General features: G+C 43.6%; 1 protein-coding gene and 1 long non-coding RNA gene across 7 annotated transcripts in view; one reads left to right on the forward strand and one right to left on the reverse strand.

Annotated features, from left to right (window-relative positions):
• LOC139550710 (collagen alpha-1(XV) chain-like) overlaps positions 1-12767 on the forward strand; it is a 71065-nt gene extending 58298 nt beyond the window's left edge. For 3 of the 6 annotated variants that reach the window (XM_071361806.1, XM_071361801.1, XM_071361802.1), the window contains 32 exons: positions 1162-1311; positions 1535-1618; positions 2410-2463; positions 2587-2622; positions 2803-2922; positions 3030-3089; positions 3201-3236; positions 3331-3372; positions 3462-3524; positions 3652-3687; positions 3895-3978; positions 4243-4308; positions 4889-4924; positions 6078-6140; positions 6289-6378; positions 6475-6510; positions 6664-6717; positions 6820-6876; positions 6997-7056; positions 7450-7491; positions 8358-8385; positions 8565-8639; positions 8801-8826; positions 8974-9072; positions 9242-9386; positions 9536-9600; positions 9786-9914; positions 10052-10156; positions 10265-10333; positions 10450-10647; positions 11158-11273; positions 11441-12767. In XM_071361806.1, the coding sequence (XP_071217907.1) occupies positions 1162-1311; positions 1535-1618; positions 2410-2463; positions 2587-2622; positions 2803-2922; positions 3030-3089; positions 3201-3236; positions 3331-3372; positions 3462-3524; positions 3652-3687; positions 3895-3978; positions 4243-4308; positions 4889-4924; positions 6078-6140; positions 6289-6378; positions 6475-6510; positions 6664-6717; positions 6820-6876; positions 6997-7056; positions 7450-7491; positions 8358-8385; positions 8565-8639; positions 8801-8826; positions 8974-9072; positions 9242-9386; positions 9536-9600; positions 9786-9914; positions 10052-10156; positions 10265-10333; positions 10450-10647; positions 11158-11273; positions 11441-11657 (2541 nt within the window). In that variant the 3' untranslated portion in view covers positions 11658-12767. The remainder of the gene's footprint in view (positions 1-1161; positions 1312-1534; positions 1619-2409; positions 2464-2586; positions 2623-2802; positions 2923-3029; positions 3090-3200; positions 3237-3330; positions 3373-3461; positions 3525-3651; positions 3688-3894; positions 3979-4242; positions 4309-4888; positions 4925-6077; positions 6141-6288; positions 6379-6474; positions 6511-6663; positions 6718-6819; positions 6877-6996; positions 7057-7449; positions 7492-8357; positions 8386-8564; positions 8640-8800; positions 8827-8973; positions 9073-9241; positions 9387-9535; positions 9601-9785; positions 9915-10051; positions 10157-10264; positions 10334-10449; positions 10648-11157; positions 11274-11440) is intronic. The other 3 variants (XM_071361804.1, XM_071361803.1, XM_071361805.1) reach the window with 3 other exon arrangements.
• Positions 12768-22030: 9263 nt separating this feature from the next.
• Positions 22031-23410, reverse strand: LOC139550712 (uncharacterized). The gene is made up of 2 exons (XR_011670117.1): positions 23198-23410; positions 22031-22545 (listed from the first exon to the last, which is right to left on the reverse strand). It is a non-coding gene; the product is annotated as an uncharacterized lncRNA (long non-coding RNA).
• Between the last annotated feature and the right edge of the window lie 2557 nt (positions 23411-25967).

Below are 25967 nucleotides of genomic sequence, written 5' to 3' on the forward strand. Positions count from 1 at the left end.
CCCATAGTCCGCAGTTTCGCGGGAATCCACGTCAAAATAGGCTTCCTGGGCCACCCCGGTCAAAAGAGGGGCTAATGCGCTCGCCCAGTCTGTGGGCGGCCACTCTTCCAAGGTGGCCGTCTTTTCGAAGGTCATGAGGAAGGTCTCGATCATCCTCCTTGGAGAGACGAGGTAAGATGGCGTGAGCAGCCGCTCTTGGCTTCACTCTAGGTTCTTCTCGCCGGCTCAGCTGTTGTTGCAGGAGTTCTATGGTTGTCTGCTGTGCCATGATCCACTGTTGTAGTAGGGCGTTGTCCATCGTTCTTGAATGGTTCCTCTGTGTCTACTGGAAGAATTTTGATTTACTCACTTATCCTTGTGTCACTCGTCCACCTAATGCCCGGATTCTCCACCAATGTGAGCGGACCAAGTAATTTGGTGTCACTCTAAAGCGGAAAGGTGGAATAAACGAGTCAGGAGTAGGTTTTCTTGATTGAACACAGTTCTCTATTGAGAGATTTCTGTCAATACAAACACTCGAACACAATCAATGAGAATCTTCCAAGGAACAACATACATATTCTCCTTTAGATGACACAGGAACACAAGAGACGATTATCTTTAAACTATAACAACAATCACAGATTTGTCACTGTCTTAATGGATCTTCTTGGATAGCTCCCTTCTCTTGGTAGCCATTCTACCGAGATATTTTATCTTCTTCCCCTTTCCTGCTGGTTCCCTCGTCTATCTTATAGGGGAAAGAGAATATATCATTAGTACCGTCAGCTGTGCTTAATTGCCTCTGGTTACCTTGTCTCACATGCCTTGTTGGGCTACTATCCGTGAGCCCAGCCTGCCCTCTGGTGGTCCTTCCACAATCTGTTATGGTTTTTTTTCTCTAATAAAACATCTTTAGGATGAGTATTTTAGCCTCGTATTACCAGCCTGATCTCGCGAGCTCTCATAAATATGTTTCACTACATGGAATCACATATTTATGTAAGCTTGCGATATCAGGCTGGTAGTAAGAGGCTAAGCATATTCACCTCTCTGTGTTAAATGTGTGTTATGGCATCCCATATCCAGCCGGTAGTGGTGTTTCATCTGATCACATAGAGTTGAGACCACTCCACTATAGTGATGTGATGATTTTACAGTGAGGTGTCCTCTCTCTCCTAGGGTTCCCCTGGTCCTCCCGGCCCTCCAGGTCAACCTGGCCCGCCTGGTCCCACCCGTTTCTTCGAAGCCTCCGAGGGCTTATTCCCTGGACAACCAGGTCCTCCAGGGCCACCTGGCAGAGACGGCCTTGTTGGGAAACCTGGACCACCGGTGAGATCTCTCTTTGTCCCACGTTATCCTTATTAAGATCCATTATGGATGTTTCCCCCTGTTTCCACCGGTTACCAACTGTTATTGATGTTCCCACTTTTGTTTTGTATTGTAAATGTTATTTTATAGTCTATATGTGTATGCATGCATTGTAGCTGACAGTGGTTTCCTCTCTACTCTCTGTTGTTATTGACCTGGCTGTCCCTGGCCTTTATTGTTTCAGGTGATTGAGGATTGGTTTAGTGGTTCTGGCTCGGGCTCTGAGTTTGGCTCAGGGTTGTTCGGCTCTGGGCTTGGTTCTGGCGAGGTATTGCCCTGGTTCCGTCACTGAACCAGTAGGCTTGAAAAGGAAGACTGTACTCTCCAACCATGTTTACTAACAGCCTGGCCCATTTAACTTACTGTGTGTGTGTGTGTGTGTGTGTGTGTGTGTGTGTGTGTGTGTGTGTGTGTGTGTGTGTGTGCACGCGCGCTTATTGGCTTCTGCTTATAGTTGTTTACCCATCTATGAAACCATCTGGGCTCTATGCTCATCCCCCGTCCTCTCATTAAATGAGAAACAACCCAGGTTTGACTTTAACTGCCTTGATGGACATTGAGCTTGAGCTACAGTATGTGTTTCATACATCAAACATGGTCCAGCTACATTGGAGAGAACCTTCCTTTTTATATAAGTCTGTTGCGTGCGTGCTTTCACTAACTGCATTGATGGAGCTTGCACTTTATTTTTTACAGTCGATGAGCCATGTTGTTCCTTCGGGAATGGCAAAGGGGAAATGGTCGCACCGGCTGGCTAAGATTTATTAACATTTTTGTTAAACCTATTTAGAAAGTAGAATATCATATTTTATGATGAAAAGTAACTAATTCTGTGGGATTAAAGTAATTTAAAAAAAGAATCTCATCATGAATAATTATGAGAAACCTTTTAAATGACTTGGAAGTTATCTTTGCAATGGTATATATGGTAGCTACTATGACACTAAGAAAAGCAAGACAGTCTTGGTCATGGTTGACTAGTCACTTGTGTGACCTTTATGTGTAGGAGATTCAGAGAGCGACGGTTGTGACATCACATCTCTCTGCTGTTGATTTCAGGGTCCTACTGGTCTGGATGGGGATGCTGGGCTGACAGGGCTTAAAGGTCTGAAGGTAAGATGACAGTAACTCAGGAGGCTATTGTTTGTATTTTACAAGGGAAATTAGCTGCCTAGATCCCATATTACCATGTCCATTGCAAATGCTTACTCTAACCTATCTATTTTCCTCACATAGGGTGAACAAGGACTAGCTGGACCAAACGGACCAACGGTATTTTAACCATCTGACAAATCAGTTATCAATTATAAAATGCATAAACCAAACAATGAGAGCTATGTTCCTAATCATGCTGTTGACATGCAGAAGCATCTACTTTAGGCGTTGTCATTTTAAGTCAAAACTATACTTTGTTCTTCATAGTCAGTTAAATGGGTCTATTCTTCCTTGCAGGGTGAATCAGGTGACCCAGGGCTGACAGGAGTTACAGGACCAAGGGGACCAGAGGGGAAGAAGGGCGACCCTGGACCTCGGGGGCTGCCTGGACCCCCAGGAGGAGGATTCTTTGTCGAGGTGCTGTTTTGTTGATTTTACTGTTGAGTCAGTTTCCCATCATACTGTTGTCTTGTTTTGTCTCTATTGATTCTGAATGCAATAATGTTGTGTGTTGGTGCTTGCAGGACGTGGAGGGGTCTGGGAAGAATGACATGGTCCTTGGCACAGAACTCAAAGGCCCTCAGGTGATTGAGATTGGTATATGTGTGTGTCTCCTGTAGTTTTGAAGTCCTTTTACATTGTATTTCACCTTGAGATATATGGGAATAACTGTCGTTATCTACTCTCTTCTGTAGGGACCTCCTGGTCTCCCTGGCCCTGCAGGACCAAAGGTAGGAGTACAAATGAGGAAAATAACTATGCTGTGGAAAAAACTAGGTTCACATGGAAATTTGATCAGATGTATATCCTGTCTGTTTTCTACAGGGTAAAGATGGGAAGGATGGGGCTCCTGGGTTGTCAGTGAAGGTTGGTTGCATCTCTCTTACACCACCTTCTACAATATTATTAGTGGACATTGGTGGATGTGTCTTCACCTTTGTTCTGTCTCTTTTCAGGGTGAGCCTGGTGCTTCTGGACCTGAGGGACTCCAAGGGCTAGCTGGGTTACCAGGCGCCAGGGTCAGTATTGAACCAGAAAGTATAGCATCATCTGCAGTAACCATGAATTTAAAGTTTGTAGCTAGCTAAACCTCAACTACTACCTGGCTACTATTTTTAACTGTGTTGTGTGTGCTTGTCTCTGCAGGGATTGAAAGGAGACAAAGGTGATCCAGGATCAAAGGTATGTTAGTGTTAGACAGCAGAACGACTCCAAACTAACCCTGATGTGGGCTGTTCTTCTGTTCATCATATGTTCATCATATAATACTTGTGGTTGTATCAAAGCCTGTTACAACATTATAGACCATCTTTGGTTGTGTCATTCAAATGGCTTGTTGAGTTCATAGGGGTTCTTTGTCCTAACTCTCCTGTGTGTGGTGTCTTACAGGGGGAGTGTGGTCCTGATGGACACAATGTACCTGGTCCTCCTGGTCCTCCCGGCCCTCCAGGACCAATCATCAATCTGCAGGATGTACGTCCACCCCACACACCTCTCATCCCCTGTCTGAGTGCTGTTTCACAAATTACACACACACCTTGAACAGGAATAGAGCTGTTGTGGTTTATTAAGGGTTATTGACTTCATGAGCATTCATAACAGGAAGTAACTTGAGTTGTCTGTCACCATCCACATGGTTTTCATATATTCATAGTTTGTACATCATGTACAGTTTATAACTAGTATAGCTACAGTAGATTTGCTACTGTAATCAATATGTCATATGTTTATCCTCAGCTCCTCCTGAACAATACAGAGGGCATGTTTAACATCACTGAGATACGTGGCCCCCCTGGCCCAATGGTGAGTAGCACAATGTTAATTTGATGTATTTCTGAAACTAGCCCATTATATTTAAATGGCAATATCCATTATGCTTTACATTAAATAGTGTGGATGCTGAAGCATGGCACATATCAATATGCCTCAGGGCAGTTTGCATTTATTGCTATTTCATGCATGAGCAATGATGCTAATTATTCATTCACACCTGTCATGTGTGAAGCCAGAATGGCCTGTTTTCATTTGCAATGCCTATTTACTAGAGATACTCGTAGGCTCCGCTAAGGGTCAACCTAACCACCCAAACAACCATTAATGCAACCATAATGCATACTTGATCCATAATACAGGTTACTTATACAATGCATATGCTTCGCCTACTTACATAATGCATACACTTAAACTATGATGTTATCAGGTTTAAAAGCTTGTTCTTACATTACAGCCTTGGAAATGTTTGTGCTGTATTTTGTGAGATGGATGCTATCATGCTAGTATATTCTGCAAAGACGCTGCATGCTACTTTATTATTGCATGTGATTGACAGCTATGCTGACCCAGTCCTGCTACCTGCCTGTGTGTGTTTTGTTGCATGTCACAGGGCCCTGAAGGCGAGCCTGGCAGAGCAGGATTCCCTGTAAGAGCAACTCCATACTTAATATTAATATACTGGGTTGTTCCACCAAAAGAGTGCCCTTTCTTTGATATTTTAAGTAGAAATTGTGCACTAATATTGAGTTTTAAAAGTCTGTGCTGTTTAATATAGACCACATGGAGAATTCAATAAATCAGGTTTTTTATATGAATAAAGTCTGGCTGAAGTGCCAATATTCAGCATTTTGACAACCCTGTGTCACTTCTAGGAAGATTATAACCCACTTCATCCCAAAATGTCTCCAAGTTTCACCCTCATTGTAAAACCCTAGTTATTTTGTTGCTTCTAAAGTCATTTCTAAAGATTATTATTTATTTGATGTGATTAGTGATTCATTTACAGTACGTCTGTCCCTCAAGGTCAAAGCTGTTACGTGAACTGAACTCGTAATATGGTGAAACTGTTTTTTCCCCCCATAAGAAACAATGAACATCTAATATTCAAATCATAGAGTAAAAGCAGGTGAGCTGGTTCTACTATTTTTGGCCATTTTCTGTTATTTTGTGGTGGAAAACTGAGCGGGTCGAGCATAACATGTCAACCCTGTTACCTATAGATAGACAGGCCAGAAATTATTTAACAATTAGATTTTTTGGGTGAAGCTTGCATTCAATTGCCACTCCCTGTTGCACACAACAAGCTTCCATTCCCCCTGTCACAACGGGATTTATGGCTGATTTAAGAAGAAATCGTCAACGGTCAACCCTGTTACTTTATTTAGCACTCAATAGGCACTTACTATAGTATATATATATTTTTCCTCGTAAGATGGGAAAACATGTTTTTTATGAAGATAGACATGTGGTCTTTATGACAGAATGTTCAAATTAGGCGAAATTAACAACAACAAAAATTGACCAAGGTACACTTCTCAAAAGGCACCGAATTGGTGGAACGACCCAACCCCATATATAACATTCAGGATGGATTGTATATTTATGTACTACTGTAAATACCATGCTGATTTCATTTTGTCTTTGCTGCCATGGGAAGGAATTGGGTAGGTTCCTTATCATAATGATAAGAGTCTGTAGTTCTGAATATAACATATATTTTGACTCACTACTATAAGTAAATATGCTCTAATATGCTTATATCTTCTCTGTCCATAATTATTATTGTGGTCTTTGCCCAGGGCCCAAGAGGACCAAAGGGTGACAGTGGGCTTCCTGGTTTTCAAGGTCCACCAGGAATGAAGGTAAGGGTCAGAAGGTCTGTTAATGTTTACTGCCCCTCCATGCCAGATAAGTACTACTTCATGGATCTTACATCAGATAGGACTTTAACAACCTAACCAAGACCTGATGATCATGTCTATGTGTCTACTATGTCTTTTCTCCTCATAGGGTGCGAAAGGGGAAGCTGGTGTCACTATCGCTGCCGATGGAACTGTGTTGACAAGTGTCAGGGGCCCTCGGGGGCCAAAAGGAATCAAGGTGACTCCTCTCTCTACCTCTAGGGTTAAAGGTCACTGTATGGTAGTGGTTTTCTGATGATTCAGTGCTCTGACCATGTCGGTGTGCTTTTCACAGGGTGAGCGTGGCTTCCCTGGAGCTTATGGCGTCATGGTAAGCCAATGATGCCTTGTGAAAGCATAAAATAATGCTCTATAAAAATGTACACTGTATTTGCTATACATATTGGTATCTGTAACAACTGTAAACATCTACTGTCTAGTAGTGGGTGAACGTGAAATGATAGAAAACCATGTTCTTTTTCAGGGACCAATTGGACCAACTGGACAAAAGGGAGAATACGGGTTCCCTGGTCGACCGGTCAGTGCTTTTTGTCAACCCTCTGCTGTTTTAATTTGGTTGAGTAAAAGATGAGTCCCTGTAATTTTCCCCGTGTAAGTGTTGGCATTCTTACCTCCGCAGGGGCGACCTGGAATGGCAGGGAAGAAGGGAGACCAGGGAGATGCCATTGGTCAACCAGTAAGAATCGCCATCTTGAAACATGATTTTATGCGATTACAGTACAATCAACTAACTAAGTGACAGAAAAGTGAGGTGTCATTGACTGTGATTGATTGATCTGTGTGATTGTGTTTGTAGGGACTTCCTGGTCCTCCTGGCCCTCCCGGACCCCCAGGTCCAGTAACAGGACTCAATGGAGTAAGTACAGTATGCCTGTATAAGTACACATTGATGTTATTGCTGTATAAGTACACATTGATGTCATTGCTGCAAAAGTACAAATTGATGTCATTGCTGTATAAGTACACATTGATATCATTGCTGTATAAGTACAGATTGATGTCATTGCTGTTACTCTACCATAATTAGTATGCGCTATGGAAGGGATTGGTCCTTTGATTTAGTAGCAATGTTCATATAGACGCAACAAGACACACTGGAGACAAACAAAACAGAACAACAAAATGGTAGTTTGTCTCCAGTAATGATATAATGTCAACACATGAAGAACTCGCTTCCATTGGATATCCAGATGTCGTCCATGACGTCAATATCAATGCTGATGTCATAATTTTCCTCTGAATCTTAAAGACAGTTTTTCCGGTCCGTCCCAGACCATTCTGCAAAACACCAGTAAGTTAGTGTTTGAGCCCCTTTAAGGCTCTTTGGGTGTGGCGGCGCATGTAAGTCCATGGGCTCTTACCCCTAACAGGCAGCCCCTCCCTTCCCTCCTGTCTGCAGCCGTGCTGTCTCCCTTTGTGTTTCCTGGGTTTGTGGTGGTCCTCACAATAGCATAAAGCTGGCTCCTGCTTCTCCGCAGGTCAGAAGGTCATGTGACATCATACAGTCACTTTACATATATTTATCTATCTCAACCACACTGACTAGTCATATTGAATTCAATACATCAATTTCAGAATCTATGATTTAAAAAATATAAATCTATTTTCTGCCTGCTTTATGCTGACGGTGTAAAAATTCCCCTTGAGTGTTCCTGTTCCTTTAACTCTGAGCCCTGGTTTGGCGTGGTGGAACGTCTCTATCCCCGGCATGTTGCTGTTGCATGTGGTTTTATCTGTTGTTGTTTTTTAGCTTTACAGTGCTAAAATGTTAAGGCTAACTCCTGTGATTCAAGGTGACCAACCAAAATAAGAACATTACACCGAGTTCCTTACTACCTCTTGCCATCCTTGTCCTCATTTTATGTTTAACTTTTGTGTGCAAGGCTGGCATGAATGTTTTAAAATCCAAATTAATTACAAATCTCTCTCCTATAACATGTCTCTTTTGATTTTCAGACATTTTTGAATGGCCATCTTGACTGAAACAAAACAACTATACCTGTTGTGTGTGTATAGGATGTAAAGCTGTTTTATTGTTGATTATTTGGTGGTTTTGGTGGTGGATCTGGTTGTGGGTATAATTTCATATTTTAACCATGTAGTTTGTGAAATCCTTCCACAATAACAGCACAATAACGATACCATTTTGACTTGTAGGTTAATGGCAGCAAAGGGTCGTCACAAGGTAAGTCATCAGATATTCCATTGTACGCAAGACATACATTATACTCTTGTGATAATGAATCTGATCATACAGGGTGATCATCATAACAGTATGATCACTAGTCTATGGACAACTATTTTCAACATATACATACAGATGAGCTCAGTGGTCTCATACACCTGTACTGTATTTCTGTGAAGGTGGCAGGAGAGGAAACGGAGGTGCTAAAGGGGAAAAGGGAGAGGTTGGACTTCCTGGAATGCCTGGAGAATCAGGTATGCATGTGCAGCCAGGGGTGCAGTTTCTCCTCCATTTAACTTGTTTATTGGCAATAATCGCACTTGATTAGAACCGAAACTGTATCCATGAGCGTCCTCAGACGTGTTTGCAACCGACATACAAGATGACATATAAGATGTGTGTTCTCCCTCATCAGATGATATTCTACCAGAAGGCTTTGTAGTGAGTATTTTACCTTAACTTCTTTAAGGAACATTTACCAGTTCAAAACTCAAATACTGTATAAGTAGTGGAAATGTATGTTATGTAAAACTTATGCATGTGATAATATATTAACAGTCTGATTCAACCAAACTGTTTGTTCCTCAGGGAGAAAAAGGAGACGGGGGCTATGAAGGAATGAAAGGAGACCAGGGTGAACCTGGGTTGCCTGGCCCTCCAGGTCTTCCTGGGAGATCAGGCCTTGTGGTGAGTAATTCCAGGCTCAAAATACTCAACAAGTACAGTATACATTTGACAAACTATAGTCAATGTAAATAGCAAAGACTAATTTGCATACATGATAAACCTATTACTTAGACATTTGTGTAATGGTCAGAGACACTGTCAAATGTGCATTTTGTATATGCTTATGTAGGGGCCAAAAGGTGAGTCCGTCGTTGGAACCGTTGGTCATCCTGGAGCTCCTGGTGAACCAGGGGTTCCTGGCATTGGACGACCAGGCTCTCGGGGGCCCCCTGGCCCTGCCGGACCCCCTGGACCACCCCCTGTTTATGGTTCAGGTAACTGCACGGCGTGCTCGCTAAAATACAACATCTTAAACTTAGCGTTGCTGTCAAGTTCCATATGTATGCATTTGAAAAGCACAAATGTATGTTTAGTAGACCTACAGTACACTGTGATACCTTTGTATGACTGTTCTATTTTTCAGCTGTGAGTATTCCCGGCCCACCTGGGCCTCCCGGTTCTCCTGGGATTACTGGCTATGAAAACCCGGTAAGGTAACCAGTAGGGTACTTCCTTATATACTCACAAAGTCAACATAGAGAAATGTGTGTAGGTGTTTACCGACTTGTGGGTTTGCGTGTGCACTAGTTCACACATTGTCACCATGGATTGGCTTGAGCAGCGTTGTCTATGTCCAGAGGATTCAGTGTGAACTTCCTCTCTTCTCGCACCAGGTGTCCACATACAGGAACACCAACAGTTTGATGAGGGAGAAACACCGTGCTGCAGAGGGCTCGATGGCCTACGTCTCAGACAGGGGAGAACTCTACGTTAGAACTAGAGATGGCTGGCGCAAGGTTCAGGTACTGCATGCCTTTACAGTCCCACAGTGATGTCTCCAGTTAATTAAAGCCTTTGATATGGCTAAATGTGGCAAAAATAATCTCGAAAATGTGATGTTGCCTGTGCTTATTCAGTGAGGTGTGTCCTGTCTCCCCAGCTTGGTGAGCTCATCCTCGTCCCAGCAGAGAGCCCATCCTCTGCAGTGTCCCAGGCCCTGAGCAGACCAGGAGATCGCACCAGACCCCACAGGCCACAGAGCCAGGTACTGTGGTTACACTGCGCATTATATCTGCTCTCTTCACAGTTTGTTATGAATGTTTCATTTATGATTTCATTATTCAGTGTCAATCTGCGCTTGTGTTTTTTTTAGGAACTAGTTGGAACTAGCTACGTGCCCAACTATAATGTCCTACCTCATACAGTACACTCAGTACCAGCGGTAAGGTGGAATTTATACCTCTGTTGCACATTTATACCTCTCAGTTGCACAGTCACCTTGGACTAGCTTGAGCTGTGTTGTCTATGGTTACTTCCATTGACTTTTGCCCCCCTCAGCTGCACCTGGTGGCCCTGAATGCTCCGTTCTCTGGGGACATGCGTGGCATCCGGGGGGCAGACTTCCAGTGCTACCAGCAGGCCCGAGCCATGGGTCTCACTGCCACCTACAGAGCCTTCTTGTCCTCACACCTCCAGGACCTGGCCACCATCGTCAAGAAGGGAGACCGCTACAACATGCCCGTCATCAACCTCAAGGTACAGTTGTTGTCTCTTATGACAACTAAAACATAAGCAATGGACTGATAGGCCCTGAGTTTTTTGGTTATGATGCGGTTGTTGAAAATAAAGTGAAGCCAGTTCAGAAATGGAACCCGAAAACCGGCTAGCTGATGCGTCAGCTGAGATTGCACCAATTAGATGCTAGTAACAATCACGCTTACCTTATTTGGCGGTCTATTTCATCTGACCGGTTCTGCTCACACATCCTGCTGCTGCTAGTATGCTTCTTTTGCTCCCACATGTTAGGTTCTGTTTTCCTGCTAGGGAATTGGTATAGCCATACGCACTACCTGCTTGTAGGTCATTTTATATATTGATACTTTGCTTGGACAGTGAGCTACCCTGAAGGAGCAGAGCCTATATTACCAAGATTTGCATTATTCATTCTTTAATAAATAGTTAAATATATTTCTACGTGGTGTTTCCTTTCTGAACTACAGGAAGTCTGTGACTGTAAATGTGGCTTTAACCACATCTTTTCCACAGGGAGAGGTGATCTATAGCAGCTGGATGAACATCTTCTCTGGGAACGGAGGCGTGTTTGACCCATCCATCCCCATCTACTCCTTTGAAGGACGGAACGTCATGACGGACCCTACTTGGTGAGTGACCAGCTTTGGCTGACCCCTTAAAACACATACAGAGAACAATTACAGATTGGGATATTTAGGTGAACATTGATGCAAGTCACTCTGGATAGGAGTGTCTGGAAATGTAGAATGGCATAGATCTGTGTTTAACTCTCGGTGTGTGTTTTCTGTGAATGCAGGCCTCAGAAGCTGGTGTGGCATGGCTCCAGTACGGTGGGCATCCGTATGACCACTAACTACTGTGAGGCGTGGCGGGTGGGTGACATGGCGGTGACGGGCCAGGCCTCGCTCCTCCAGACAGGCAGACTTCTGGGCCAACACACCCGCAGCTGCTCCAACCATTTCATAGTGCTGTGTATTGAGAACAGCTACATTGACCACAGGAGGTCTAATTAACCTCAACACACATACATCTAGTATACACTCTCTCTCACAAACACACACACACACACACACACACACACACACACACACACACACACACACACATCTCCTATTAACATAGAGCAGCTATGTGCTGGACTACATGAGGCGCTATCACACAACACAGCACTCACCTCACTACCACAAAAAGACAGCGCAGCTTCATACTGACCACAGATGAAACTCCCCCTGTTCATTCACCTCTCATTATTAAACTCCCATCAACACAGCATCACTGCATTGCACTGGTCACTAATGTATGTTTACTGTTTCTTTAAGAAAGGTGTAAATATAATGTAAATTGCTTCCTGTCAATAGCACTGCATCACTCCAATTCATTGTGTTTCAATTTGACTGAAGAAGGAATGCCAAAGAACTGGTGATCAGCAACCAACCGACTAACCCACATTGTTTCTGCAGGAGTAGCCTTTAACACACAGTTTATTTTTGTTGGTTTGCTCATTCGAGTCTTATTCTTAAGTGCCGAGTAGAGTAGTTTGCATAGAGACAGCAACCATTCTAACCTTTTGTGGTTTACTGTATCAGACCCCAAAACAATATGATGAAATTAGGACGACTGGTCTTTTCTGTTTCCCGTGATAAAAAAAGAATAATGAAATACCAGGATCTATTCAGACAAGGGAACCATGTGTTGCTCCCTCAAGCCTTGAAGTCATTTAGATGCACTTTGAGTTTATTTGAATAGTATGGGGTTTCCATATCCATGAAGTCTGACAATTAAGGGTTTTTCTGTTGCGAGCGACTTTGTCTTAGTATTTAAGTTGAATTCTATGTTTCGTATTTTATTTATACTGTAACAGCACATAATCTTAAAATGTGGCAGCACATAGTTTCACTTTGAAAATTAAATGAAATTGAACAATGTGTGTATATATATATGCTGTTGTTCAATCTGCCTGCGCTATCACCATGAAATAGTTGTTTTTGTACAGTATTCCGCTAATTGACTTACTGTAGATGTACTTTCAACAAATCTATGATTGAGAACTAGATATTTGAATGGCTGTTACAGTGATTCAGAGAAATACTATGTACTCATTGAATAAATGTTTTTTTTTTTAAGACTTGGCTATTAATTTAATGTGGAGCTTAATTTAATGTGGGTCAATAAATGCATTTACACCAAATGTGCACTAGATGGTAGCACACCATCTCACTTTACAGATAGTTTTGTTGAAAGTGGGACTGGGACGTGAACCTCAAAAAATAAAACACCTCAGCATAATTTGATATGAGCGCTGATACAGCTTCATAAATCTGGGTGGTGACATTTGAGAAATATTTCTGGTTTGTTGCTCAAAGGGTTATCAAATCGGTCTTACTGGATGACTGACTAGGTGTTTCTTACATGTGCAATGATACAGTACCACCTCAGTGCAAGTTGAAGACTTCTATTTTTCTGTTTTGAATTATTCATTGACCACAGTCATCTTATAATATAGATGTTCTTCTTATTTGTAAACAGTGTTTTCTCTGAATGTGTCATTGTTTCCCTGAATCTAAAACTGCCAAGCCCTGATCAGTTTCACCTGTCTTTGTGATTGTCTCCACCCACCTCTAGGTGTCACCCGTTATCCCCATTAGTCCATGGGTATTTATTCAGGTGTTCCGTTTGTCTGTTGCCAGTTTGACTTGTCTGTCAAATCAACCAGCGTGTTTTTCCGTGCTCCTGCTTTTTCTTATCTCTTTTGCTAGTCCTCCCGGTTTTGACCCTTGCCTGCCTTGACTCTGAACCAGCCTGCTTGACCATACTGCCTGCCCTGACCTCGAGCCTACCTGCCACTCTGTACCTCCTGGACTCTGACCTTGTTTATGATATTTTGCCTGTCCACGACCATTCTCTTGCACCTTAGATTATAATAAATATCATAGACTCGAATCATCTGCCTCCCGTGTCTGCATCTGGGTCTCGCCCTGTGCCCTTATAGTATGAACTGGCCATGACAGACCCAGCAGACTTGGACCAGCTCCGCCACGCTGTCTCCCTGTAGGGAGCCACCATTGGGAGGCATGAGGAGCTACTGCTGGACCTTTTGGAAGGGTTTCGTTTCGACGGAACGCCACGACTAAGGGTTCAATGCTATTATGGAGCAAATCAGGGAGTTAGCTCATAGACAGTCTGCCACCTCTGAGACGCCCCCCCCCCCACCCCCAGTAACTTTTTAACTATTAGTGGTGGGTTTGTACAGCCTACCCCGGCTCCCCGAGAACTCTGTTTACCTACTTCGGAGCGATATTCTGGGGATCCCGGAACCTGCTGGGGTTTTCTTTCTCAGTTGTCCCTCATTTTTGAGCTGCAGCCATCTTCGTTCCCTTCGGATCGGTTGAAGATAGTGTATATTATTACGCTAATGTCGGGAAGGGTGCTCTCCTGGGCTACAGCAGTTTGGGAGCAAGAATCCGCTATTTGTCGTGATTTGGAAGACTTCATGACAGAGGTGAGGAAGGTTTTCGATTCTCCGGTATCCGGGAGAGAGGTGGCCTGAAAACTACTTGAATTACGTCAAGACTTTCACACGTTGGCCGCCGAGAGTGTCTGGAATCTGGAGTCCCTATTCGATACCTTCCTTCACGGATTATCAGAGGTGATAAAAGATGAGCTAGCTGCTCGGGAGTTTCCGGTGGACCTCGATTCCCTCATCGTCCTCACCATCAGGATTGATGGACGTCTATGGGAACGCAGGAGTGAGAGGAGGTCTGGCCTAGGTCCCACTCATCCATCCGCTGCGGCTCACTCACCTCCGAAGGAATCCGGAAGTCCCCGAAGGCTGTTTTCCGAGAGGATCCGAGGCCACCCGAGCTCCCTCGAGAATCATCGATGACGGGTGAGCCGGATACACCGGAACCTATGCAACTGGGAAGAGCTAGATCATCGCCTAGGGAACGTTCACGCAGGCTAAGCTCTAATTGTTGTCCGTATTGTGGTGCTGTAGGGCATTACATAACCACTGCCCAATGAAGAGACCTGAATCCTTAGTATGTACAAGTACACTGGTGAGCCTGACTGGGAAACCTCTAATTCTCATTACCCAAACTCCCTTTTTATGTGATCTTGCTGTGGGGAGACCAGCCTAAGTCTCTCCGGGTGCTCATTGACTCTGGTGCAGATGCGTTTCATGGACGCTACCCTGGTATCGGAACTAAGTATCCCTACTCAACTCCTCTCCGTTCCCATGGATTAATATGCGGGTATCTGGAAACCACAGTGAGTCAATACAGCTTCTCATTGAGTCTCCCCACATCACTATTGTTTTGGGCTTTTCTTGGCTCCAGAAGCACAACCCCGATATTGACTGGACCCCGGGTTCAATCCTGGGTTGGAGCCCATTCTGCCATTCACATTGCCTGAAGGCGGCACAGCCTTCCCCGGAACATCTGCCTCCAGGATTGAGTACGGCCTCAGATCGCTCTGCCATTCGTGCAGAGTACCATGACCTCCTGGAGGCTTTCAGCAAGGCTCGTGCTACCTCCCTTCCTCCACATCGTCCTGACCTCCTCCCGGGCACCACACCGCCTCGAGGCTGGCTATATTCCCTGTCTGGTCCTGAGACCAAGGCCATGGAGGAGTACATTGAGGACTCTCTGGCTGTTGGGAGTGTTCGTCCTTCTGCCTCTCTTGCTGGTGCAGGATTCTTCTTTGTGGGGAAGAAGTTCAAGACCCTGCGTCCATGCATTGATTACCAGGGTCTCAATGACATTACAATGAAAAAATTGGTATCCTCTACCACTCCTCTCCTTGGCTTTGGAACCTCTCCAGGGGGCTACCATCTTTTCTAAACTGGACCTTCAGAATGCCTACCACCTTGTGAAGATACACGAAGCAGATGATTGGAAGACGGCTTGCAACACTGCCAGTGGACACTGAGTACCTGGTCATGCCGTTTGGAGTCACCAACGCGCCCGGTGTCTTCCAGGCCCTGGTCAACGATGTACTCCGGGACATGTTGAATAACTTTGTTTTTGTCTACCTCTGACATCCTGGTTCTCTCTCGTTCTGCCCAGGAACACTCTCCATGTTTGACAGGTCCTTCAGTTCCTCCTGGAAAATCAGTTGTTTGTAAAAGCTGAGAAGTGTGAGTTCCACCGCTCCACTATCTCCTTTCTGGGATACATCATCGCTAAAGGGAATGTTCAGATGGATTCGGGGCTACAGAGACTCGAACCATCTGCATCTGGGTCTCGCCCTGTGCCCTTATAGCCTTGATGGTTGTGGCACACACAGCGCTGCTTTGTACATTATTGTCCTCTAGACCAGTGGTCCCCAACCTTTTTTGAGTCGAACACTTTGAGTCAAAATGCAAGCCGAGATCTACTTTTTATTTTTTACATGAAAAAAGTAAGCGTATGCAACATTAACCAATTTAAAAACAGTACTGTAGTAATGAGGTTTGTGCAGTAGGCTATAGGTACAAAACATTATCACCGCATGTCGGCTTTGCTTGAATTGCCCTGCCAATGCATTGTTCTTCTCACACCATATATTTTTTTTTCTATGTCAACATTTGAGGTAGGCTATATGATCACACCGGTAATAGATCAGTTGTTGTATTACTTGTGAAGTACAACTGAGTGATTTGCTTTTTTCTTTTACTGGGCTGTTGGAGCGTGCATCTGATGGTTAGTCTCAGCCCCCCTTCCTTCCCTTCCTCCGCTGACCAAAAAGGGACACCGTCTTCCAGCTGATGGTGTGCCTCATGCACAAATTAATGTTACTTCTATGACCAGAGAAAGTTAAATATTCTTCAATATTAAAAGACCCTTCTAATAATAACGCAAGCCTATCGATATACTTTCATATTTATTCATTGCAGCTGCAATGCTGGTTGTAGTGTAAGTGCAAATGGAAGTACGGAGGTCGCCCATTTTACGGTATATAAAAGTGTTTAATAGAATGTTGACAGTACTGAGTAAACTTAAACATGACCTAACTTATAAAAACTGCAGCTCTTTTATCCGTTGACAGTCTCTTTCTAGTCATGGTTTTAAAAGTTTTCCTTAAACATGACCTAACTTATAAAAACTGCAGCTCTTTTATCCGTTGACAGTCTCTTTCTAGTCATGGTTTTAAAAGTTTTCAAATCTCACAGTAGCAATTTTGCTGTAGCGTTCTTTTATGACTGCAACATTACTGCAGACACGATAATCTGAGCCAACCGATTGGCCAGTGGTAGACCTATAGTGTACTTGATTTACTCCCCCGGGCCGCTGGGAAGGCAGTTTGTAGCTGAGGACATATGAAATGGCTCAAAATGAGAGCACACCGCCTACTCGCCATGCGAGAGAGCTGAATCAGGTGCACCTACCGCCAACAGTGAAAGACAAATAAATAAAAGAAATAGGAACACAAGTTTTGACTTTTTTACAGAAGTCGATCGCAATCGACCAGTTGTTGTCCACTGCTCTCGACAAAGCTGGATTTCTGTGAGAGCCTTTCTCTCTTCATGAAGAACAGGATGCACTTTTGAATTTACCTTTTTCATTTAAAATTCATTTTCAATTACAATATATTCAATGTAAATAAGTTATACACACAGAGTTAAGTACAATTTAAAACTTACTGTAACAACGTTTCTAAACACAGAGGGTCAGTGCTCCCTGTGATCCTTGGGACATCCATACCCTAAACCTTAACGCCAAATCTTAACCCTTACCCATTTTAAATGTCAACTTCAACACGGATTAAACGAAACGCAGAGGCGAAACATCGCGAGACTTCCGGGAACACTTGCGAAACAGACCAAGCTGGGGTTTGAGAAGGCAATGAGAAGTTCCTCCATAGGTTGTTAATTTTCTGTAAATGTAAAGGCACAACTTAGATTTCAGCCAATGTCTTAAGTAGTTGAACATGTTATACTCCAACCTTGTGAAAGTGGCAAACTGAAACGTTTTCATGTCAAAAACAGCTTTATATCAAAGGAGTGCCTTTATTTTGCACATGCAAAGTTCGGCGCGAGACAACCGTTAGACCGAATGCCGTGTTTCTCAAATTTGATCTTTCATCCCTCATAAAATCAATAGCATCCATAGTAGTCATATCCGGTTCAAGAAGTGCATTGACTTGGGAGTCAGGGGCAGCTTACCTTATTTCACCTGTGACAGAGGAGGCCAGTTTCTCATGCGGCAGTGTGTGTTTTCTCCATCATTTAATGAAATTACTGTAGAATAGATGTTGAATTGACGTCTGTGCCCAGTGGGTAGTGTCTGCTGTTTTTTGGGGTTTTCCTTTCAATTAAGACCTAAACAACCAGGTGAGGGGAGTTCCAATCAGTGACCTTAAGTAATAAATCAAGTACAATGGAGGAGCGAAAATCTGCAGACACTTGGCCCTCCATGGAATGAGTTTGTCACGTGTCTAAAGGGTCAGTCTACTCAGCAGTCAAATAAACAGGAAGCCGTGTTGCCCAACTCAAAAGGGCAGCATTCCACATTGATCCCCGTTTTTGGGGCGGCAAGGCCTGGGGGGAATTTGGTGTAGTGCGTCCAATCCACTACAACACACAGGCTAGGCTAGGCTAGACAGCAAGGACAAGGCCTGTTGACAAATAGACCAGAGAGAATGTCCTGTCATCAATCTATTCTGCCACAGGGAAGGGTTGAGGGGGACAGTGTCAGATTGCTAGCTATCTATCTTTGTATGTGGACCCATACACCCAGTGGTAGGTGGGACAAATCATAATTCAATGTTGAAGTCTTGATATTGATTATATTGTAGCTATCCTCACAATATCCACATTATAATTCCCAGCAAGTGTGTTAACCCTATTGGTGCCATGCATACGGTGTTTGCATTTCACGCCACCAACCTGGGTTTGCTTCCCTGCCCTGTCGTTCGATACACTGGTGTCAGAAATGGAATGGCCATCAGAACGCATGACCCGTCGTGTAAGGGAGCTGAGTAGTCAAAGCACGCGGTTCGGAGGGGGCAGTGTAGCGATCCTGCTATTTGAGCCACTTTACAATTCCCACCAAGTGGGTTAACCCGATTGGTGCGATGAATAGGGTTTTTGCATTTCACACCAGCGACCCGGGTTCGCTTCCCTGCATCTCGCTACAATATGTATGCCACATAGGTGTAGCACATGGGGATGTGTGACACTTACTCCTCAGCCTGAAGTGGTGGCGATGACTGGGAAGACGCTTCAGGAGGGCGGTCACGTGTGCTAGCAAGGCAGAGGTCCTGGGTTTGAGCCTTTGGGTGAGCTGAATCAGGAAGAAGTGGTACTTGCTTAGCAAGCAGCGTGATGTCCTTTAAATAGGCTACATTAGCCCAAGAATGTAGCCTACTGTTACGGAGTCTAGGCAAGCCTACCATTGTCTGAGGACTGGCCTTGGCAGCCAAAACAGCCAAATACTCCATCTAAAAGTTAATTGTTAATCAAGTGGAATACGGTTCTAGAAACATAAAGCCCTTTACTTTCATATTACATAAAATAATTTCACTAATGCAAAATATACACTTACTGTACATTGTTTTTAACCGGGTTTAACAGCCAACAGTATTTTCAATTAACCCTGTCCTGGTTGTCACTAGTTACCACAGCCACAAGGTCAAAATTGGCTATATCGTAAAAACTCATGAAAACAAGAATGTGTTTTATGGACTTAATTTAAGGTTAGGGTTAGGCATAAGCAGTGTAGTTAAGGTTAGGTTTAAAATCACATTTTATGAAGAGAAATTGTGGGGGTTTATGACTTTAGCATTGGTAGATGTAGCATGCACAACTCTGCTATAAAGTTTATAATAGAACGCGTGTGAACACACACACACACACATCTAAATATTGCACTTGTTTTGTTCACATCTTAAAGTAGAAATAGAATGAAACAAACAGGCATTCTATTTTTGCTCTATTATAGTGGCCACTATAGTAGACGTCGATCAAGTGCACAAGGCTACATGTGTGCAAAAATAACGTAAATAAAAATGTAATAATCCCTTCTCACTCACGTGTTACTGTCAAGTTCAACACAACAAAAACAATATATTTGGGCTCCATTGCACATTATTACATCGTACACTTTCTGCCTGTGGACATCTATTCTACAATGTGCCAGCACAGCATGATACCCTTTGTTGGCATAATTGATCTCTTTCAGGCAGAGAGTACACCTGGCATACCCCTTTTTATCCACTAATGAAAAAGTGAGAGCAGGAAAGTGTGGTATTCCTTCCAACTCTATAGTGGCTTCCAGTTTAAGCCAGGCACAGCTCCAACTACACTTGATCCCTGAATCCACTTGTTTAACAAGCAACGCCTCATTTTCACCTAATTCTTTAATTCAAAAAATTAACCACATACTGTAGAGGGAAAACATCAGTTCACAGATAGTACTCTAGTTAACTTGTTAACATTTCACACAGATTAAAGGGTCCTGTAATCAACTAACGCGTTATAACTTGGCAAGGAGTCGTATACCAGTTAATACTATAGCAAATGGTTAGGTTACTAATGTTAGTTAACCTGATGTTGTAACGTTAGCCGTCTGACCTTAGCTGACTGAGCCAGCTGATTTTCACACCATAAAGTCAAGTATTTGATCAGTTAAATTGGCTAATGTTGCTCTACATTTCTCTGGCTAGCTAACGGAGAATTCAATCCAGCTATTGTAGCAAGACACTGTAATGAAACAGGCAGGGAGCAGGTCTCGAACCCTCAACCTTCTAGCCCGAAGTCCAGCGCGCTATCGAATGTGCCCCAAAAGCATGCTCGAGCGGCAGAGTCGATAGCCGCACTTATAAACCCAGGGTCGTTACAATACTTAACAATGCTAACAATACTTGTTCCACCACACTTTCTCCCTCACCTCAACCTTCCCAAATGGCAGTTGTTTTTCGGTTACAGCTCATGAAGTACGCTTCATCACCTTCTCACCCCAGTCTCTGTGGTTAGGCTTCTCACCTACCTCATCATTATCGTTCTGGGGACACGTTGCTGTAGCTGGTAAACTGCCATTCAACTCTCTGCTCTCTGCTCAGTGCGCGCTGTTGCTGTAACTAGCACATTGGTTGTCTCTTCTCTCTCCAGTCGAGTGCTGCATTCTGTTGTTATGCGAATGTAACGGATGTGAAATGGCTAGCTAGTTAGCGGGTACGCGCTAGTAGCATTTCAATCAGTTACGTCACTTGCTCTGAAACCTAGAAGTAGTGTTGCACCTTGCTCTGCAAGGGCCGCGGCTTTTGTGGAGCGATGGGTAACGACGCTTCGTGGGTGTCAGTTGTTGATGTGTGCAGAGGGTCCCTGGTTCGCGCCCGTGTCGGGGCGAGGGGACGGTACTAAAGTTATACTGTTACATTGGTGCCGTGACCCGGATCACTGGTTGCTGCGGAAAAGGAGGATGTTGAAAGGGGGGTGAGTGTAACGGATGTGAAATGGCTAGCTAGTTAGCGGGTACGCGCTAGTAGCGTTTCAATCAGTTACGTCACTTGCTCTGAAACCTAGAAGTAGTGTTGCACCTTGCTCTGCAAGGGCCGCGGCTTTTGTGGAGCGATGGGTAACGACGCTTCGTGGGTGTCAGTTGTTGATGTGTGCAGAGGGTCCCTGGTTCGCACCCGTGTCGGGGCGAGGGGACGGTACTAAAGTTATACTGTTACACGAACGATTGGCTGAGCCTTGGATACAGCCAGTATTGCTCCAAAAGCGCATCAATCATTCGCATACAGCCAGTAGTGATCCAAAGCCCCCCCCACCCCACCAAACTTTTCTCATCGGGTTTACACGAATCACGTAGGTCACCTATTTTGGATTCAAAACGGCGAATTTCGCCAAAAGGTGACTAGTTTGCATCCCTGCCCAATGCTACGACTATCAAGAATGATGCTTCCGGTGACCAAAGTCTAGACGGATTTTCAGGCTGAACGGATGGGGAATCCATTTCGACGACAGCTGAGAAGTGATGATACCATTTTTCCTTCACAAAAAAACAGAAGATTTTCGATTAGAGGTAACGTTAGCTAGCTTGCTAGCCTAGCTGGACTAAGTTAATTAGCTAGCTAACGTTACAGTCCTGTAAATCATATAGCTAGCTAGCTATCTTTTGGCTATACACTGTCAATCAATTTTGCCTTTGCCATGTAGTCACTGGTAGCTACCTTCAGCAGAGTAAATATTTGTTTGTTCTATAATTGACTAACGTTAGCTAATATTAGCAAATAAGAGTAACTCAATCTGCTAGCCATCTATTCCACCCTTGTCCTGAAACACTAAAAATAGAATTGTCGATTTACAGTGCATTTTTCCAGATTTTGCTACGTTACGGCCTTATTCTAAAATGGATTTAAAAAATCCTCATCAATCTACACACTACCTCAATGACAAAGCAAAAACTTTTTTTTATTTTGCAAGTTTATTATATATTTTGTTACTGAAATATCACATTTACATAGGTATTCAGACCCTTTTACTCAGTACTTTGTTGAAGCACCTTTGGCAGCGATTACAGCCTCGAGTCTTCTTGGGTATGACGCTACAAGCTTGGCACACCTGTATTTGGAGAGTTTCTCCCGTTCTTCTCTGCAGATCCTCTCAAGCTCTAAGGTTGGATGGAGAGCGTCATTGCACAGCTATTTTCAGGTCTCTCCAGAGATGTTCAATCTGGTTCTGGCTGGGCCACTAGGGGATATTCAGAGACTTGTCCCGGGGCCACTCCTGCGTTGTCTTGGCTGTGTGCTTAGGGTCGTTGTCCTGTTGGAAGGTGAACCTTCGCCACAGTTTGATGTCCTGAGCGCTCTGGAGTAGGTTTTCTTCAAGTATCTCTCAGTACCTTGCTCCGTTCATCTTTCCCCTCAATCCTGACTAGTCTCCCAGTCCCTACCACTGAAAAACATCCCCACTGCATGATGCTGCCACCACCAAAAAGATAGAATAAATTATACTCAAGTGTTCAGTTTGAACAACCGTTGAACTGTACCAGCATAACCCTCAACATTAGAGTAGACAAGTTAAACAGGCACAGAGATTTAATTTAGAACAATATTGGTTATGATTATGACCGTGGATGCATTTCAATCTCAAAACTCGGCAATTATGTTACATAACTAGCTAGTAGATTTACAGTTGCTGATGTTAAACGTTTGCTAACAAGTTAAACGTGAGGCATGGCACATAAGTTAGCAGGCGCCAGGCTAACTAACCAGCCAACTCCAGTCATGTGCTAATGTTTGTTGGTAAACCTAGCTTTAGGTAGCTGGTTGTAACGTTGTAGCTTGCTGTTTAATAGCCATATCTACGACTAAAAATAAGTTTACTATCGAAATACAATAGAGCTCAGATTGTACAACCTCTTCTATTTTTAGTCATATATAGTTACCTGTAGTTGTTTAGCTAACTTAGCTAGCTAGACTAGCAAGCTACCTAGCTAGCTATCTAAGTTAGCAAACACTTTTTTTTCTCCACTGAAACACAGTATGTTAGCCAGCAATACACAAAATAGGGTTCAGTAGAAACACTAAAGTGAACTAACTAGCTAGGTGGCTTGCAGGACAAATAACTTACTTAGCTAGCCTCCGTATTTGTCATCTGCCCTCTTGGTGCTGGCATCGGATATAGCTAAATCCAAGTATTTCTTTCTAATCCTCTTTCCTATATTCCGGTTGAAACATCAATGGTTGAATGTCACCATGTAACTAATAGAATATCAAAAAATGGTCGAACGTCAAATTCGTTGAGTGGAATCACTTGACGCCATTGCTGTCTGGTCAGTTCTTTCAGTTTTGCCCAAAGGATTGTGTTGTAAATGTCCGCCTCCCTTTTTAAAAAGCCTGCCTTGGGTGAGGATGTGGCCAGAGCACCAAGCACCGCCCCACACGAGTTGTAGTCTTTCAGAGACTAGAAATAATGTGTCAGCTTGTATATTTAGCAATGAATTCACGGATAGGAACATCGCTGAAAGACGTCCAATGGCTCTACTGAACTAGGACAACCTATCTACTCACACTAAAACGTATAGTGTTATCAATATCACATAGAGCACAGGTGTCAAATTCATTCTACGGAGGGCAGTGTGTCTGCGGTTTTCACTCCTCCCTTGTCCTTGATTGATGACTTAAGGTCACTAATTAGTAATTAATTTTGCTACACCCACACTAGCATCTGCAAAATATGTGTATGTGACCAATAACATTTGATTTGACCTACCCACACTTGGTTGTCTCAGGCTTTGCGCAATGCCACAAAGCAGGACTACATTTATTTTCAGATCACACCCCCATATCAATAGACTAGAAGCCGTCATAGGGTGTATCATTCAGCGCGCGAAGCCCAGAACTGCATTTCTTCTGGGCAATTATGTGTGAAACACATCTATCTCAATGACGTAGATGCGCCTCAGACATGATGAAAACAAGCCCAGATTCCCCCAGATTGAAATTCCCTTTTAACCAAATTAGACACTCTCTAATTGACCTCCATAAAAAAAATATGGAAAATCGCCACCTGCTGGAGAAGACAGATTTTGGGCCCAGTTATCCCTCTCGCTTCACCTCTTCCTCTCTATTCTCACTAACTGCACCATGAATGCAGCCCTCACTTGCATTGTTGGAGGCAATATTTGTCAACCAATCATTAGGGTGTTTTTGTTTGACCCACTCGAACATGAACATAAACGGGACTGAAACAGGAACCAACATGATTGGGATAGAATTGAAAATTATATTTGAGACCTCTCTCTAACCAATTAATTGTGCACATATTATGTTTTCAGTTTGTTAGTTTGTGATATGGGGTATAGAAAAGTTTATTTAGACATTTATACAGAAACTTTTACAAACAATAGCAGCTACACTATATATACAAAAGTATTGACACCCCTTTGAACTAGTGGATTCAGCTATTTCAGCCAAACTCGTTGCTTACAGGTGTATAAAATCGAGCACACGCCATTCAACCTCCATAGACAAACATTGGCAGTAGAATGGCCTTACTGAAGAGCTCCGTGACTTTCTCAGTGACTTCCAACAAGTCAGGTCGTCAAATTTCTTTAGAGCTGTGCGCAATGCCAAGTGTTGGCTGGAGGGGAGTAAAGCTCGCCGCCATTGGACTCTGGAGCAGTGGAAATGTGTTCTCTGGAGGCATGAATCACGCTTCACCATCTGGCAGTCCAACGGACAAATCTGGGTTTGGCGGATGCCAGGATGACATTACCTGTCCCAAGGCATAGTGCCAGCTGTAAAGTTTGGTGGAGGAGTAATAATTGTCTGGGGCTGTTTTTCATGGTTTGGGCTAAAACCCTTAGTTACATTTAAAGGAAATCTTAACACTACAGCATACAATGACATTCTAGACGATTCTGTGCTTCCAACTTTGTGGCAACAGTTTGGGGAAGCCCTTTCCTGTTTCAGCATTACACTGCCCCCGTGCACCACACGAGCTCCATACAGAAATGGTTTGTCAAGATCGGTGAGGAATAACTTGACTGGCCTGCAAAGAGCCCTGACCTGAACCCCATTGAACACGACAAGCTGGTGTCCACATACCTCTGGTTATGTAATGTATCTGGCCTTCTCCCCCTTCACTTCAATGGTAGGCTGAGAATAACTTTCCTTGTCTCTAAATATTAAAATAGAGTGAAGGACAGAATAGTTTGACTGCTCCCTGCCTGGTGTTACTTTTCATCAGGCTCTGTACTCTAGTTTCTCTCTGTTCAAAAGCTTTTGTCTCTTGAGGAAAAAGACAAGCTGTCAGGACATTCCATATTCAGGTTTTATTCTCTGTGTGTAGAACTACATTGAGCTCAGTAATAGTGTTTTGATTTACAAAGACCTTCTATTCTTGTTCTCAGCTGAATTGCTCACCTGGGTGTGCAGGCAGATTTACTGCCTGAGCCCTATGGGCCCTGGTCAAAGGACTTGCACTATATAGGAAATAGGGTTTAATTTAGGAGTGGGATGCAGCCATATTTTGTCAGCTGGATAAATATTTCATCATGTTATTTCCAGATGATTAATTTAGAAGTGGTGCCTGTACACAAAGCGAGATCCATACAGAAATGGTTTAGTCGAGATCGGTGTGGAAGAACTTGACTGGCCTGCATAGAGCCCTGACCTCAACTCCATCGAACACCTTTGGGATGAATTGGAACACCGACTGCGAGCCAGGCCTAATCGCCCAACATCAGTGCCCGACCTCACTAATGCTCTTGTGGCTGAATGGAGGCAAATCCCCACACTGTTCCAGTGGAACATTCTAGTGGAAAGCCTTCCCAGAATAGTGTATTATATTATAGCAGCAAAGGGGGACCAACTCCATATTAATGCCCATGATTTTG

Source organism: Salvelinus alpinus, chromosome 23 (genome assembly GCF_045679555.1).
Source record: "Salvelinus alpinus chromosome 23, SLU_Salpinus.1, whole genome shotgun sequence".
Lineage (NCBI taxonomy): Eukaryota > Metazoa > Chordata > Actinopteri > Salmoniformes > Salmonidae > Salvelinus > Salvelinus alpinus.